General features: G+C 44.1%; 1 protein-coding gene and 1 non-coding gene across 5 annotated transcripts in view; both read left to right on the forward strand.

Annotated features, from left to right (window-relative positions):
* C2CD3 (C2 domain containing 3 centriole elongation regulator) overlaps nt 1-18682 on the forward strand; it is a 132205-nt gene that overhangs the window by 96735 nt on the left and 16788 nt on the right. For 3 of the 4 annotated variants that reach the window (XM_057316704.1, XM_026518082.4, XM_057316705.1), the window contains 3 exons: nt 8067-8228; nt 12029-12246; nt 14978-15899. In XM_057316704.1, coding sequence (XP_057172687.1) covers nt 8067-8228; nt 12029-12246; nt 14978-15899 — 1302 coding nt within the window. Of the gene's footprint in view, nt 1-8066; nt 8229-12028; nt 12247-14643; nt 14814-14977; nt 15900-18682 lie in introns of those variants that run through there. The other variant, XM_026518083.4, reaches the window with a different exon arrangement.
* On the forward strand, nt 4309-4443 carry LOC113269553 (small nucleolar RNA SNORA5). The gene has a single exon (XR_003321480.1). It is a non-coding gene; the product is annotated as a small nucleolar RNA SNORA5 (small nucleolar RNA).

Raw genomic sequence — 18682 nt, forward strand, 5'->3', positions numbered from 1 at the left:
ATGGGTGTTACTTTGACCATAGCCAATCCATTAGACACGGGTAGGATAAGGGTACTGGTACAAGGATAGAAATATAGAATGATAGTGAGGCCATTATTTAGTAATTGTAAAAGCTAAGTTTAGTGGTTTGCTTTTTGTCCACGTAAAAATATCCCTGTTCCAGGGGTGCCTAGGTGGCTCAGTTGGTTAAGTATCTGCCTTCAACTCAGGTCATGATCCCAGGGTCCTGGAATTGAACCCAGCGTGAGGCCCTGTGCTCAGCAGGGAGCCTGCTTCTTCCTCTTCCTCTGCCCCCCTCCCCCACTCATGCATGCGTGCACGAGTGCTCTCTCTCTCTCTCAAATAAATTTAAAAAATCTTTTAAAACAAAATATCCCCGTTCCCACTATAGAAGGACCATATCAAAATGACATATTCTGATCCAGCTAGCCATCGTAGGCTAGCCAAATTGTGGTATAATCCTACAACGAAATGCTGCTCAAAAACTTTGCGAAAGGCAATATTGATATACCACAAAATCTCAAAATAATTATGTTGAGAGAGAAGCTAGACAAAAGAGGGTACATTGTATCTGATTCCATTTATATAAAATTCTAGAAAACTCATACTAATCTGTAGTGACAGAAAGCAAATCACTATTTGTCTAGGGTCAAGGGAAGATGAATAGAGTAAGAAAAAGGGAGGAATTATGAAGGACAGAAACTTTTAAGGGTGATGGATATGTTCATAATCTTAATGTTCTAATGGTTTCTTTAGATGTACACATATGTCAAAACTCATAATATTGTGGCACAAAATTATGTAAATTGGACCAAATAGTTTTGATACTTCTCCTATAAAGCGTTGTTATTTGGTCAATAATTTTTCAGTCCCAATAAAAAATTATAAAAACTTACCTCCTATGGGGCACCTGGGTGACTCAGTTGGTTAAGCATCTGCCCTTGGCTCAGGTCACGATCTTGGGGTCCTAGGATCAAGCCCTGTGTCGGGCTCCTTGCTCAGTGGTTAGCCTGCTTCTCACTCTCCCTCTGCTCCTCCCCACTGCTCATGCTCACTCTCTCTCTCTATCAAATAAATAAATAAATAATTTTTTAAAAAATACCTCATATACACTTTAAATATGTGAAATTTATTATATAGTAGTTATATCTCAGTAAAGCAGTTCTCAACATTTCTACTGCAGAACGCTTTTATACTCTTAACAAGTATTGATGACCTCAAAGAGGTTTATTTAGGTAAGTTATATCTACCTATTTTTACCATATTAGAAATTTAAACTGAAAACTTTTTTTAAGGATTTATTTATTTATTTCAGAGAGAGAGAGGGAGAGAGCACACGTAAATGGGGAGGGAGGCAGAGGGAGAGAATCGCCAAGCAGACTCCATGCTGAGTGTGGAGCCCCACACAGGGTCAGTTTCATGACCCCGAGATTACGACATGAGCCGAATCAAGAGTCGGACACTTAATGAACTGGCCACCCAGGCACCCCTAAACTGAGAACATTTTAAAATATAATACACAAAATCAGTTGTTTATTTGTATATTAACAGTGAGTAAACCAAAATGAAGTTGAGAAAGCAGTTCTATTTACAGTACATCAAAAATAATCAAATACTTAGGGGCGCCTGGGTGGCTCAGTCGTTAAGCATCTGCCTTCGGCTCAGGTCATGATCCCAGGGTCCTGGCATCAAGCCCCGCATTGGGCTCCCTGCTCCGCTGGGAGCCTGCTTCTTCCTCTCCCACTCCTCCTGCTTGTGTTCCCTCTCTCGCTGGCTGTCTCTCTCTCTGTCAAATAAATAAATAAAATCTTTAAAAAATAATAATAATAATAAAATACTTAAAAAATAAATTTAACAAAAAAACTCCAAAATTTATTCTCTGAAAACTATAAAACATTGTTGAAAGAAATTAAAGAAGGACTAAATAAATGGAAGGACATCCCATGTTCACAGATTGGAAGACTTAGTATTGTTTAGATGGCAGTACTCCCCAAATTGATCTACAGATTCAACACACTGTCTATTATAGTCCTTGCTGGATTTTTCATGGAAATGGGCCAGCTAGTCCTAAAATTCATATGGAAATTCAAGGGACACAGAATAGGCAGAAGTCTTGCAAAAGAAGAAATTCCTAATTTCAAACCTTAACACAAAGCTACAGTAAACAGTACAGTGTGCTACTGGTATAAGGATAGAAATCTAGATCGGTGGAATAAGTTGCCAGTCCAGAAGTAAACCCGTGTGCCAAGGATGCCAAGATGTCAAAGGTGCCAAGATGGTTTAATGAGGAAAGAAAAGTCTTCAGCAAATGGTGCTGGAGCAACTGTATACCCACATGCAAAAGATTGAAGTTGGATCCCTTCTTCACATTGTATACAAAAATTAACTCCAAAAGGATCATATATCTAAATGTAAGAGCTAAAACTGTAAAACTCTTAGAAGAAAACAGGAGTAAATCTTCCTGACCTTAGATTAGGCAAATGATTCCTTACATAAGACACAAAAAGCAGAAGCAACAAAAGAAAAAGTAAATTGGATTCATCAAAATTAAAAACTTTCATGCCACAAATGACACCATTAACAAAATAAAAAGGCAACCCATAGAATGGGAGAAAATATCTGCAAACCATAGATACGATGAGACTTATATCCAGAATATATAAAGGATTCCTATAACTCAATAATAAAAAAGCAAATAACCCAATTAAAAATGAACACAAAGGGGCGCCTGGGTGGCACAGCGGTTAAGCATCTGCCTTCGGCTCAGGGCATGATCCCAGCGTTATGGGATCGAGCCCCACATCAGGCTCCTCTGCTATGAGCCTGCTTCTTCCTCTCCCACTCCCCTTGCTTGTGTTCCCTCTCTCGCTGGCTGTCTCTCTCTCTGTCGAATAAATAAATAAAATCTTAAAAAAAAAAAAATGAACACAAAGGAGTGCCTGGGTGGCTTAGTCAGTTAAACGCATCTGCCTTCGGCTCAGGTCATGATCCCAGGGTGCTGGGATCAAGCCCCATGTTGGGCTCCCTGCTCAGCAGGGAGTCTGCTTCTCCCCCTCCCTCTCCCTGCCCTGTGCTCGTGCTCCCTTGCTCTCTATCTCTCTCAAATAAATAAGTAAAATCTAACAAAAAACAACAACAGTAACAACAAATGATCTGAATAGACAGATGTCCAAAGAAGATGTACAAATGGCTAATAAGCACATGAAAAGATACTTAACATCATTAACCATCAGGAAAATGTAAATGAAATCCATAATGAGACACCACTTCACACCCACTACAACGATTATAATCAGACAAATATCGCAAGTGTTGGGAGGATGTAGGAAAACTGGAACCCTCATACGTGGTTGGTGGGATTTTGAAATGGTGCAGCTGCTTTGGAACACAGTCCGGCACTTCCTTTTAAAAGGTTAAACATTGAGTAGTCATATGATCCAGTAATTCCACTTCTAGGTATATACCCAAGAAAAGTAAAATCATATGTGCACACAAAAACATGTACATGAGTGTTTGTAGTAGCGTTATTGCTTACAACTTAAAAATGGAAGCAACCAAAATGTCCATCATCTGATGAGTAGATAAACAAAATGTGTTAGCTCCATATAATGGAAGATGATTCAGCCGTGAGAAGGAATGAATTACTGGTAAATGCTACAGCATGGGTGAAGCTTAAAAACATGCTAAATGGAAGAAGGCAGTCTCAGAATACTATATATGGTTATTATTCCATTTATATGAATTATTCAGATTAGGCAGATCTACAGAATCAGAAAGTAGATTAGCACTTGCCTAGAGCTGGGAGGTTTGGGTTGAGGGTTTGGGGGAGTGGAGGAAATGTGGAGTGATTGCTGATGGGTATAGGGTTTCTTTTGGGGATGATGAAAATATCCTAAAATTGTGGTGGTGGTTACACAACTCTGAATATACTAAAAACCATTGAGTTTACACTTTCGCTAGGTGACTTGTATGTGAATTATATCTCAATGAAGCTGTTATTTAAAGAGAAGACAGTTATTGGTGGAGTCAAGTTCATGAATACCTTGCTAAGAAATTTGAAATTTGTTTTATAGATTAAAAAAATAGATAAACCGGGGCACCTGGGTGGCACAGCGGTTAAGCGTCTGCCTTCGGCTCAGGGCGTGATCCCGGCGTTCTGGGATCGAGCCCCACGTCAGGCTCCTCTGCTATGAGCCTGCTTCTTCCTCTCCCACTCCCCCTGCTTGTGTTCCCTCTCTCGCTGGCTGTCTCTATCTCTGTCGAATAAATAAATAAAATCTTTAAAAAAAAAATAAATAGAGAAACCACCGCAGCTGTGTCAAATTCAGTGCCTGCCCACCCTGTGGCTGGCACTGGCCTGAAAGGCTGCCACAAAAACACTGTGACCCATGGGCCCTGATCCCCCATGCTGGGCCTCAGGGATAAATTTGGTCACAGACACCTCACCCCCCCTTCCCCCCACCCAGAAAAGAGAAACAAAAGCTAGAAAGAAACAATAGTGGTTGAATAGGGAATAGGTTAGTACAAAAATGCTTAGAACGGTGCTTGGCACATTAAATAAGGACTCCATAGATAGTGTTGTTCTTATTATTGTTATTTCAGACCTATGTTTTTTAAAAAACCACTCAAGCTATAATGTGGAGAATTTATTAAAAGAGAATGGGTAACACTAAAATCAATGGAAACAAGCAGAAAATCAATAGGAAAACAGTGCCTTTGACAGACACATTGGACCAGATGGATTTAACAGATATATTCAGAACATTCCATCCTAAAACAGCAGAATTACACATTCATTTCAAGTGCACATGGAACATTCTCCAGAAGAGATCACCTATTAGGCCACAAAACAAGTTTCAACAAATTTTAAAAGGCTGAAGTCATATTATCTATTCTGACCACAACACTATGAAACTAGAAGTCAACCACAAGAAAAAACCTGGAAACACCACAAAATACATGGAGGTTAAAAATCATGCTACTAAACAGTGAATGGGTCAACCAAGAAATCAAAGAGGAAATCAAAAAGTACACGGAGAGAAATGAAATGAAAATGAAATGAAATGAAAATGAAAACACAACAGTCCAAAATCTTTGGGATGCAGCAATACAGGAGGGAAGTTTATAGCAATACAGACCTACCTCAAAAAGCAAGAGAAACCTCAAATAAACAGCCTAACATTACACCTAAAGGAGCTCAAAAAGGGGCGCCCGGGTGGCTCAGCCGTTAAGCGTCTGCCTTCGGCTCAGGTCTTGATCCCAGGGTCCTAGGATCGAGCCCCGCATCAGGCTCCCTGCTCAGCAGGAAGCCTGCTTCTCCCTCTCACACTCCCCCTGCTTGTGTTCCCTCTCTCGCTGTCTATCAAACAAATAAATAAAATCTTTAAAATAAAAAATAAAAATAATAAAGGAGCTCAAAAAGAGAAAACAAAACCCAAAACCAGCAGAAGGAAGGAAATAATAAAGATTAGAGCAGAAATAACTGATATAGAAGCTAGAAAAACAATAGAACAGATTAATGAAACCATGAGCTGTTTCTTTGAAAAAAATCAACAAAACTGATAAATCTCTAGCCAGATTCATCCAAAAAAAAAAGAGAAAGAGAGAGAAGGGACTCAATATCACAAATGAAAGAGGAGAGATAATAACCGACACCACAGAAATATGAACAATTGTAAGAAAATACTAAGAAAAATTATATGCCAACAAATTGGACAACCTAGCAGAAATGGATAAATTCCTAGAAACATATAACCTACCAAACTGAAGCAGGAAGAAATAGAAAATTTGAACAGACCGATTACCAGCAATGAAATTGAATCATTAATCAAAAAAACTCCCAACAAACAAAAGTCCAGGACCAGAGAGCTTCACAGGGGAATTCTACCAAACATTTAAAGAGTTAGGGGGCACCTGGGTAGCTCGGTCAGTTATGCATCCGACTCTTGATTTCAGCTCAGGTCATGATCTCAGAGTCGTGGGATCGAGCCCCACGTCGGGCACTGCAGTCAGCTCAGAGTCTACTTAGGACTCTCTCACCCTAAATAAATGCGCTCTCAATCAATGAATCAATCAATAAATCTATCTATCAATCTTGTTTTAAAAAATAAAGAAGAGTTAGTACCTATTCTTCTCAAACTATTCCAAAAAATAGAAGAGGAAGGAAAACTTCGTATTCATTTCATGAGGCCAGTATTTCCCTGATACCAAAACCAGATAAAGACACTACATAAAAAGAGGACTACAGACCAATATCTCTCATGAACACAGATACAAAAATCCTTAACAAAATATTAACGAACTGAATCCAACAGTGCATTAAAAAAACCGTTCCTCACAATCAGGTGGGATTTATCTCCGGATGCAAGCCTGGTTCAGTATTTGCAAATCAGTGTGATATACCAGCATCAATAAGAAAAAGGATAAAAACCATATGATCACTTCAATAGATACAGAAATAGCATTTGACAAAATATAACATCCATTCATGATAATAAAAAAAAAAAAAAGCCCTCAACAGAGTAGGTTTACAGGGAACACAATTCAATATAATAAAGGCCTCATATGAAAAACCCACAGCCAACACCATACTTAAAGGGGGGAAAACTGAGAGCTTTTCCCCTGAGGTCAGGAATAAGACAAGGATGTCCACTCACCACTTTTAGTCAACAAAGAACCGGAAATCCTACCCACAGCAATCAGAAATAAACAACAGAAAGAAATAAAAGGCATCCCAATTGGTAAGGAAGAAGTAAAACTTTCACTATTTGCAGGTGACATGATACTATATATAGAAAAGCCTAAAGACGCCACCAGAAAACTATTAGAATAAATGAATTCAGTAAGATCATAGGATACAAAATCAATATAAAGAAATTTGTTGCATTTTTTTACATTAATAATAAAGCAGCAGAAAGAGAAATTAAGGAAACAAAACAAAAAGACAATCGCGTTTACAGTTGCACCAAAAATAGTACTTAGGAATAAATCTAACCAAAGAGGTCAAAGGACCTATACTCTGAAAACTATAAAATACTGATGAAAGAAATAAATAGAAGATGACACAAAGAAATGGAAAGACAGTGTCTCCTAGGTGGCTCAGTTGGTTAAGCGCCCAGCTCTTGATCTCAGCTTAGGTCTTGATCTCAGGGTTGTGAGTTCAAGCCTCACACTGGGCTCCACGCTGGGTGTGGGGCCTACTTTAAAAAATGAAAAGAAAAATGGAAAGACCTTGCATGCTCATAGATTGGAAAAAAATAGTGTTACAATGTTTATACTGCCCAAGGCAATCTATGCATTTACTGCAGTCCCTATCAAAACACCAGTAGCATTTTTCCAGAACTAGAACAAACAATCTGAAAATTTGTATGGAACTGGAAGAGACCTGAATAGCCAAAGCAATCTTGAAAAAGAAAAGCAAAGCTGGAGGCACCACAATTCTGGACCCTCACGTTACACTACAGAGCTGTATAACCATAACGAGATATCACCTCACACCTGTCAGAATGGCTAAATCAACAGCACAAGAAGCAGATATGGACAAGGATGTGGAGCAAAAGAAGCCCATGCACTGTCGGTGGGAATGCAGACTGGTGCAGCCACTGTGGAAGACAGTCTGGAGGTTCCTCAAAAGTTAAAAATAGAGGCACCTGGGTGGTTCAGTTGTTTAAGAGTCTGCCTTTGGCTCCGGTCACCATAGAGAACAAACCGATGGTTACCAGAGGGGAGATGGGTGTGGGGGGATGGGTGGAATGGTGAAGGGAACTAAGAGTACACTTGTCTTAATGAGCACTGAGTAATGTGTAGAACTGCTAAATCTCTGTTATACACCTGATATAACACTGTATGTTAACTACACTGGAACTAAAATTTAAAAAGAGAGAGAGAAAAATAAAGGAGTAAGACTGAAGGCAAGATTATTTGGAAGATCAAGAATTAATGAAGCCAGAACTGTGGTAATGGGGATGGATTTGCAATACCGTTTTAGGAGGGTTATTTGTTGATTGTCACGTTGCGAGTTCTCTTATTGGTTGGGAATTTATTTTGGCCCCATTTATTCCTGACAGAGGCGGTCCCACAAGAAGTCAGGCATCACGCCATGAAGAGCATGTGCAGAACATCCGCCGATTTCATGAATCCCTGCAGCAGGGAGAGGCAGTTCTGCCACGTGATGACAAACTGACCACATTGCCTTTGTCCTCCCGTACTTCCATTCTGACTTCTCTCAGGTAAGGCCCTGTGCTGGGAAAGGACACAGGAAACCATAGTGAAGCACAAGGTCATGGGCAGTGGCAGCCGGCAGCCGTGTTTTTCTGTCTGCTGCCGCTGCCCTGGGAGGCTGAGGAGGGGCCAAGTCTAGGTTAGGGTTGAAATGGACCCTGGAACCTCTCAGGATTTCTCATAGATCAGTCTTTCTCAAGTTTAGGACCTTCCGTTCCTTCACAGGCTCTATCACAGGCTCGATCCACCTGTTAACACAGGAACTTGAGGTCATTCACCAAATGTAATAACCACCCTCACATCTGTACAGCTTCATATCTACTTCAGATTTACAGAGCCTCATCCTGCCTTTCTTCTCACAAGCACTGAATTCTTCCAGACCAGCATCTGTCCTGTTAATGCTTCCCTGTCTCTCAATTTAGTCAGCATCTGAGCCAGAGAAGAAAGGGCCATTAGAGATCATCTGAGTCAGCCCCTGGGTTATCTAGTAAGAAGTGTGGTGCTGTGAAAAGGTCTTGGCTTCAGAGTCCAGTAGCCTTGGCTTCCGATCCTGGCTCTGCCATTCCCGGAGGAGGAGATAGCCTGTTGCCAGATAATTTTCATGATGTGTGATAAGAGCTGCAGGTTTTCTGGCCAAGGGTAGATGGAGGAATGAGTAACATTCTCAGCTGGTCATGGGAAGATTTAAAGAGGTCACACTTAAACTGGTCTCTGAAGGAACAGGTCAACAAATGTGAAGGACATTCTATGCAGAAAACATGCTAAGACCCAGAGGCATGAAACAGCAAGTCAAGTTTGGAGGAATACCAGCAGTACAGTTAGGAGACAGCTGAGCATAAGATGTAAAGAGCAGGGGGCCTAGTCGGTTGAGCATCCGACTCTTGGTTTCGGCTCAGGTCGTGACCTCTTGGGTTGTGGGATTGAGCCCCACTTCGGGCTCCGTGCATGGTGGGGAGGCTGCTTGAGATTCTCTCCCCCTGCCCCTCACCCTACTCACATGCACTGTCTCTCTCTCTCTCAAATAAATAAATCAGTCTTAAAAAAGAAAAAAAGTTGTAAAAAGCAGGGAAAGTTCTATAGGGCCATCTTGAAGGGCCTTAACCATCAGCTAAGAGTTTGGACTTTTAGAACAAATGATTCTCAAGTGGAAAGTGATGGGGAGGGGAGGAAGAGAGTGTGTAAAGCTTGAGGAAAAAACATTTGCAGATTTTATATTTGGAAAAAAAACTAACCTATTATTTGGTTTCATAAAGTGAACTCAGAAGAGAATTGGCAGAATGTTTTTGGTGGGACATGGGTTAAAATGAATTGAACAGTCATGCTATAGACTGTGGGAAACTGGTCAAACTTTAATGTTACAAGGAAGTGGTATGTTCACATTCTCATTTTAGATTCTCAGCTAGAGACTGGAGGCTATTTAAGTAAAACCATGAACAGTGTGGCTGCATTTTATTGGGTCATGCACATAATATATTTTAGAATTCACTGAGAAAAGAGAGAAAGAAACTCTCCTACACCCTAGAGCAGTTTCTCTCAGTGTCAGCACCCTTGACATGTGAGCCAGATGTTTGCTGGAGGGGCCTGTCTTCCGCACTGTAGGCTGTTCAGCAGCATCCTTGGCCTCTATCCACGAGATACCAGTAGCACCCCTCCCCCGCCCGTGACAACCAAGAATGTCTCCACACATTGCCAAAAGACTTCCTGGGGCCACATTGCCACGCTGCAAACCACTGCCCTAGAGCAATGGTTCTCAACAGTTAGTGCGGATCGGAATCACATGAAGAGCTTTGTTGAAACAGCAATTGCTGGACCCATCCAGACAGTTCCTGATTCAGTCAGTCGAGGATCCTGCCTGAGAATTAGCATTTCTAGTAAGTTCTCAGATGATGCCGATGTTGCTAGACCTAGAACCAGGTTTGGAAAACTGCTAGTTGATGAATTTTCTACCAAATCGAGATGAAACAAGATACCAATTTTGCATGACTTCCTCGGGTTCACAGAGCCCTTAAACAGGCTTTATTTGAATCACAGCAATCCTATGAGGCCTGCAGAGCAAATATTCATAGACCTTTCAGCAGATGAGAAAATCGCAGCTTAGTGTTAATAGGTTCTATACCCAGAACCTCTGACGAGGCCAGTTGGGTTTGCACATTTTCTGAAGTCCCACCCAGTTCACACTTGGCATGTGCTAGCCTGCTGCAGCTGGCAGGTGGCATACACCCAGATGGAGACACGTAAGTAAATCCACTGCGACTTAAGAGAGTCGTGGCCTCTAGTGACAGATTAGGGATCAGCACTGTGCTCCCTCATCTAATTTGGATTTGACTGTAGAACATGCAAACTGTTCCTAACAAAGGATAGAGAGACTTTCAGTTTGCCTCACAGGTACTTAGCGTCTGTGTTGTACCAGGCACAGTGAGTGAACCAGAGTAATAGAGAAGTTTGAAATACTATCGTCTATCACCAAGTGCTCATGGCCTAGTTTGGGAAGCTGACAGGTAATGAGAAAACTAAGAGAAATCTAAGACAAAAGGTTGTTGGAGACGCCAAGAGTGAAGGAGTTTAAGGGAGAGATGGCCCAAGGATTTGGGTTGATGGACCTTTGGAAAGGAGAAATATGAGCACTTTAAAAGTTAAACAGCATAGGGACACAGGAAGGAGAGTAGCTTGAACTCAGGTTCCAGCATTCAGGGTGTGAAGCAGAAATGCCTCCAGTTGGGACGGGGCCCATCTATTATCATGGAGAAAGCACTGTGCTGGGTACAGTAGATAGAAAGGAATCCGCACACAGCTCACAGTACATCCGGGGAAATAGATGTGATTGGAGAGTACAGAACTGTGGAGCACAATGGGGGACTTGTTAAACCAATTTAGAGGTGCAGGGAAGCCTTGCTAGGAGAGGTCACTCACTTGAAGGATCAGTTCCAGCTCCAGATTAAACCGATTATATTCTAGTACATGTTGCATATTCCCCTTTATTAAGAATACTTTCAAAGGAAGGAAAATAGAAGTTACCAGTTCAACAGGCTTTGAATGCTCTTTTCCTAAAAGTTTTTACAGTGTTATGAGGTAACAAAGGTCAGTGTTCATCCAGAGTAAGGCCTTCCTCTGTCAGAGTAAGAGGATGTGAAAACTAGACATGAATGATAGTTAAGAACGGGTAGTAAGGAGGGCACGTATTGCATGGTGCACTGGGTGTTATACACAAGTAATGAATCATGGAACTTTACATCAAAAACAAGGGATGTACTGTATGGTGACTAACATAATATAATAAAAAATTATTATTATTATTATTATTATTTTAAGATTTTATTTATTTATTCGACAGAGACAGCCAGCGAGAGAGGGAACACAAGCACGGGGAGTGGGAGAGGAAGAAGCAGGCTCATAGCAGAGGAGCCTGATGTGGGGCTCGATCCCATAATGCCGGGATCATGCCCTGAGCCGAAGGCAGACACTTAACCGCGGTGCCACCCAGGCGCCCCTAAAAAATTATTATTATTTAAAAAAAAAAAAAAAAAGAATGGTTCCTAACCTACAGGAGGTGGGGTTTTTGCTGAACATCAGAAGAGGAATCTCATGAGTCAGACAGAAGGAGGGGAAAGTTGTCCCCAGGAGCAGGATTGCAGTCAGGTGAGGGATGAATTGGTGGATTGGAGAAAGAAGGCAGGGTCCTGGTGTTATAGAGCAAGTGAGAAGTACTAAGGTCCTAGCTCCAGCAGTAGACTGTCAGGGAAATGTAAAAGATGCTTGTAATCCCAGTGAATGACCCTTTTGTCCTCTTCTCCCTTTCTTTTTTTTACAGGAGGAATCTGAATGAGCTAGATCAGATCCAGCAGTACTTCAGTCAGAAGCTAACCAAGCCTTTACTTCCCCTCAGTCCTCAGACTCATACCATCTTGCAGTGTCAGGAGAGCCGCAGGGACCATCGTGGGCCCGGAGACAGCAGCCTAGACCCTGAGAGCCAGTGCATCCTGGAGAAATCCAATAACCTGGTGTTGCAAGTCAGCTCCTTAATCACGGGTATGGCTCCGGGCCCCTTTTGTTGAGGGGTTATGCTCCCTGGGTGCCATTCAAAAAGCATTCGAATGTCTGCCCTCAGACAAGGCTCCATGACAAACAGAGACCAACAGCTTTCGCTGTCTTATTTATTTACTGTCTTCCTTCTGGAAGGAGAGATGTGGTAGCATGGCACAGGAACATGTGAAGTGGAAAGAGCATCGGACTGAGAGGCAGGAGACCCAAGTCACGTCGTTGGTGGCTCTCTGGCACAGGCTTACTATTTGACACCACTTACCCCGACCCCTTTCCCTTCTTGAGGTTTCCCCAGGGAAAAAACAAAAAACAAAAACTAAGGGTGGACTAGGTGAGTTCTTCAGTAGCAGTTCTTGAGCTCATGCCACTCTGTTTTCAGGAAAAAATCAACTACGGACATACTTAAATTTATAATGCTCAGAAGGCAGAAGTCTGCATTTTTAGCAGGTACCTCAGATGACTCGATGTTGGTGGCCCATAGTCGACCCTTTGAAAAACCCCTTGAAGCGGTGGTCCTCACTTCGGCTGCGTCCTGGAGTTCTTGAGGGAACTTTGCAAAGTTCAGACGCCCACGCTGCCCCGTAGCTTACTTGCAACAGGATCTCTGGAGGTGGGACCCAGGCATCAGTGTTTTTCCTGACTCCCCGGGTCATTCCACTGTGCAGCGCAGAGACTGCTCTAGAACAAGCATTTCTCAAACGTGCCTGAACATATGAAAATCACCTTAAAAATCATGCTCCATTCTGTTGAAGCAGAATGCAGGCTTAAGGCCTGGGAACTTGTATATCCGGCACGGTTTGGGGAATAGTGAGGAAACAATTAGATCGGTACCTTCAGCCATCACCTGGGTGTCATTTTTGTTTAAGCAAAAGATGTATATTGTACACAGGGATGAGTAAGTTCAGCTTTCTCTGTTTAAAGGGGAAAGAAGCCACCGTGCTTCATATTAGGTACAAACCTCCTTCCTATCTTCTCTCCCAGAGAGCTGACCTGTTGGTAGCCAGGCTCCAGAGGTGCACGCTCTGTTTGCCTTCTGCCGGCTTGGAAATCTTCAGTCATCTGTTTATTGAGCACCAACTGTGCCAGGCACCGGGTGTTACTAGTTCTAGGGGGATAAAGTGGTGGGTAAGACAGGAGTCGTCTTCGCTTTCATCAAGCGTACATTCTGTAGTCAACTGGAGAAACTCCCTCCCCCAGAAAGACAGCATAAGAGCAAAACAGAGGGAGGCTTGTTTGGGTAGAGGTGAAAGCAAATCAGGAACCCTCTAAATGGGTATATTAGAAGAGAGAATGAGAGAGAGAGATGATTGGATGGAAGAAAACAGTTCAAGTAAATAAACCCCCCCAGCCTCTCTCAGTACACTTTCGAGGCAGTCGTTAGACAAGCAGATACACGTGAAGCTTGAGAGTGAGTTACTGAGCAGATCTCATTTATGCCACGTCTATGTTCCAGGTCCTTTGCTGGGCTCTAAAAATGCAACATGAATCAGACACATTGTCTCTGCCTTGGAGAAGCTCACAATCTGATGGGGGAAACACACACAATAGCATCTTAAGTGCTTCCTTGTAAAACAACACTGTGTAGCCATCCCATCTTGCTGGTGCACCTGGGAAGGCTTCCTGGAAGAGGTGCGGTAGAGCAGGGCCTTGAAGGATGGGCTGGTTTGTAAAAAGCAGAAAGACTGCTCCAAGACAGAAAGGATAGTTCAGGCCAAGGGATCAGGATTAACTAACCTGCTCCCTGATTCCTCTTCCTGTTCGCAGGTAGGGATGTTCCATTTCCCTACATCTGCTGCCTTTGAGACATGAGAATTGTTAGTGTACTAAATTCAGCCAGCACCTCCTGTCGGCTGAAGACTGCATTGGGTGCCATGAGGGAGGTGTGACCGCACACTCCAGGAGTCACATTTGCCTCCCAGTTCCTAACTTTCTCCTCTTAAATAATCATGCAAACAAACCATTTACTACGTCTGTTTATTTATTCTCTCCCATTTAATTGCAAAACAATTTGAAATGACTGGTAGCTTCCATTTATTGTTTATACGTGTGCCACACCACATGTGCCCCTTTATCGCATGTATTCTCGACCATAACCCTGTGCAAAGGGTGGTGTTAATCACATTTTAAAGACAAATAGGTTCAGAGAGGATAGTTTGCTCATGACCACAAAGCTGATAAGTAGAGATTTGAACCCAAGACTGACCAGCCCCCAGAGCCTCTGCTCTTTCCACGTACCGTGCCACCTCCATCTTCTCCGTAAAGCTCCCTTGCCTTACCATTTGGGTGACAGATGACTTGCTTTTATTTTCCGAGTAAAATATATAGTTCTAATAACTGTCATCAAATAGGTAAATAAGTCGATTCTCATTTTGATTTTTAATATAGGTAATTACTGAAGTAAGTGGAAGCATGAACATGCCCGCCAGGACTCCTAGCTCCCAAGAATTCCTGAGCATGAGCAGATAGTCTCTGAAAGCGTTCCCACAGATGTAACCACAACTATAACCAGATTAGATTTTGGTCCTCTGATGTTAGAATAAAGTGCTAGAAATTGTCTACTGCCTTGAATATGGTTTCACTGACTCGGGTGGATTAACTATCTTTAAGGTTTGTTCAAAGTCTGATTGCAAGAATACATCCGAAGCTAGAGCCTAGCATGGGAAAATTGAGTGGTCTGTGGCCCTACCTTGTAGTAAGAGTGGTATCTGTTGCTGTTCAGATCTGCAGACTATCACCAAGAATTCTCAAGCGTCTTTGATTTCTCACCGAGCCAGGAGTAGAAGCGGAGAGGCTCCCGCCCCACCAGATACTCAGGACACAGTGGCCCTCCAGGAACGGAGCACAACTCCAGACCTGCCGTTGGCAAGAGCTCCAGAGGAGGGCAGAAGCCCCCTAGCTCCCCCTACTCTTGAAGAGACTTCCAGCGGAAGAGGAATGCTCCATGAGTCCCTGGGGCACACAGTACCCATTACAAGGATGCAGAGCAGTGAGGAAACTGAGGCAGGCCCAGCCTACAGCGATGAGGACTATGAAGAAGACATCATTGAGCCCAGGACCCTCAATGACATCACCACCGTGACAGACAAAACTAGCCCTTGGTCCAGTTTCACGTCAGACACAAGTGAGATGATCAACCTTCAGCCTGATGAGGTGCGTAGGGAAGGCTGTTCTTGTCCTTCCTCGAAGCCTTTCCCCAGAGAGGAGCTCAAGGGCAAAAGTAGCCCTCTGTCCAGCCCAAGAAGGGCAGTCCCCCCCCACCTGCTTAGGCAGGGCTCTCCTGGCCAAAGTCTTACTGCTTGTGAGCATGAAGCCTCTCACGCCAGGGATGGGGAGCCTGCTTCAGCAGACCCTCAGCTCGTCTCACAAGTGACACTCTCAGGAGCCCAACAGAGCAACACCCCTGTTGCATTGGACTCCCCAAGAGCAGGTCAGGACCAGGAGCCCAAGCCAGAGGCCCAGACTGAGAATGAAGCTGCCTCCAGTGAACTGAGTGACTCTGCTGATAGCTTCGAGAAATTCCCTCTCCACCCAGCCTCCCAGAGCAAGAAGGAAAGCCATCGGGGGCTACCCCTCAACTGCCCTGACATCAGGCAGAAGCAGACAACATCTGGATCAGAGGTGTCCACAGGGCAGAGCCTCCTGTATCCTTTGGTATTTCCCACAAGTAGCCCCTTAAGCCATTTGTAGGCGTTTTGGATGCTGGCCCTTCGGGGGCCTCGTGTGTGCGTGAGGGAGAGCAGTGGCCTCCCTCATGTGATGCACTGGGAGGTACAGGAAGCCCCTCTCTTCAGAAGACTCGTGGGTGCTAGCAAGGTGCTATGACGCACTATTAACACCCGCCCTCTGAAGCATAATGCTTTGAATTGGGTTTAAGTGTTAGTAGCACATTCGTTAGCCCGGCCCAGCCTGTTATACTGGATCAGTCTGTTGGGGATTTTACACTCGAAGGCAGGGGTCTGGATGTAAGGAATGAGACCACTAATCGCGGGTGAAATCAGAGTGGAGGGGTGCAGAGAGAGGGGAAGGGCGAGTGCCAGCACTGATTGAGCATTTACTGTGTGCAGGCACTTGCCATACCTTTCTCATTCGGTCGTGGTAAGTCTAGAAGGTCAGTGTCATCATTTCCATTTTGCATATAGGGAAACTGAGGCTCAAAGTTATGGTAACTTGCCTAATAATTAAATTTTTTTTAGAAAAAAGGCAGGTGATAGAGAAAAGGAGAGAGGAAGTGGGCACAGTTGAAATGGACTTGCTCAGCTCCCCCTTCCCCTCCCCCTCCAGAATGGCAGTGTTAAGGGGAGGAAGGGACACCTGACATTCCACCTCTTCCTGCTTTAACACACAGATGGACACGTTATGGGAAAAAGAAACCGCTTAGGACCATCGATAGCACTCACATCCGTTGCCTCGCGCGCTAATCAGATCCGCTCCCCGGCAGCCCAGCAGCAAGCAGGGGTTACTGCGCAGCCGCTGCTGAAGGAGGCTGTTCGACTGAAGAGATCTTTCTCTACCAGAAGCCGGGGGGCCTGTTGTAGACCTTGTAGACCCAGCTTTTATTACTTGTATGACGTCACACCTATAATTTAACCTTTCTGAGCCTTAGTTTCTTCACCTCTAAGATGGAGTCAGTAATCCCTTACCCAGCAGACTGTACCCTCCCCAGGTAGGTTAGGGACCTTGTCTTCTTCTGTGTCCCCAGCACCAGATATGGCACAGAGAAGGGATCCGTAAGAATAGATTGAACTATCATAATTTCACAGGATTCTTGAGGAAATTAAATGAGTACCCACTACACAAATGTGATTGTGTTGCAGAGCAGAGAGAAACTAAAGCGTAGGTGGTGGGGACCCAGGAGAGACTGAAACCACGCAACGGCTGGAGGGGAAGCCCTGAAAGCCGGCCGCCTCCAGGGGAGCTCCTTCCCGGCCTCACTCATCCTGGCTCCTGACGTTGCTGCCTTTGTAGTCAGTTTAGTTGTGCTCAGAATGGACGGTCTGTGCTGGAGCAGTCACTGTGGCGGGGTCCTAAGGGTGCCACTCTAATTCGGACCTTCCCAAGTATTCAGTCCTCCAAAAAATGGGTAGTGCCAGGCTGTGTGCTGCTGCTGAAGACAGATTTGAATTAGGCCTTACCTCAGAAGCTCCCACTGTGACGCAGGGGCAGGCGATGATGCAATTTCTAGGGAACAAGAGGAAGAAGCTGTGTAATACTGTTCGGAGGCACCCCAGCGAGAGAGACAGCAGAGCTGGACCTCAGAGATGAGTGGGCATTCTGTCGGCAGAGAGGAGGGAGAGTTCTAGTTGCAGCGAACTGCGTGTGTGGAGGCGTAGCCAGGTGAAGGGGCCTGGCCTGTGCACGGCAGCTAGGGGTATGTGGGATGGTGGGAGGTGAGGCAGGGCTCCTCTGGAAGAGCCCTTTACACCTGGCTGAGGTGCTTGGACTCTCTCCTGTAAGCAAATTAAACTTCAGTGTCCTTATCTTTAAAACAAAGGTAATAATAGTACTTCTCTTATGGGGTTATTGTGAAAAGTCAATTAACAGTGTAAACTACCTAGCAAAGTGCCTGGTACATAGTGTTCGGTAAATGTTAACTGGTAAGCAACAAGAGCGAGATTGGTCAGGTTTACATATTAGGAAAGTCACGCAATGCCTTGTAGGAGGTGGATTATGGGTTAGATGAAGGAAGGGCCAGAAACAAGGGGACAAGGTGGGAAACTTGCAATAATAATAAAAGATGAAGAAATATGACCTGAAGCATAGCCTGCTTTATGATGAAGAGGAGGGGCACAGATTTGAGACAATTAGGGGCAGGGAAGAGAAAGAAGGAAATAGAAAGGACGACTTGTTCTGTCCCAAGTTGCTAGGTAAGCGAGGTCATTGACTGGATAGGGAACAGCCCATAAAGGTAGACAGTGGGGGGGAAGGTGCACATTTCCGTTTTGGACGTGTGTGCCTGTAAGACATCCAAGGGGAGGCCGGCTATAAAGGTAGGTGCGTCTGGAAACAGATAAGGGCAGCAGGGAGACACGGAAAGGGAGCAACACACAAGGTGGAGCCCTGAGGATCACCTGTATCTAAAGCGCAGAACAAGACACGCCCACAGCGGAGGAGGAAGAGAGCTGGTCGGGGTGGAACAGCAGGACGGAGGCAGTGCGGCAGCAGAGTTTCAGGGAGTAGTGGTCAGTGCTCTGACACTCGTCCGGTGGAGTGTGGGCTGACGGTGGCTTCAGCATTAAGGAGGACGGTACAGAGGTGGGAGTGGAAGGCAGACTTCAGTGGGTGAGGGAACTGGAGTGGTAAGACAGCAAAAATAGACAACTTTTTCTCATTAACCAGGGAAATAAGAATAGCTTATTCTTATAACCAGGGAAATAATGAGCACTTTCTGTGTCAGGCGCTGTTCTAAGCACTTGCACATATAAAG

Source organism: Ursus arctos, unplaced genomic scaffold (assembly GCF_023065955.2).
Source record: "Ursus arctos isolate Adak ecotype North America unplaced genomic scaffold, UrsArc2.0 scaffold_22, whole genome shotgun sequence".
NCBI classification, from domain to species: Eukaryota; Metazoa; Chordata; class Mammalia; order Carnivora; family Ursidae; genus Ursus; species Ursus arctos.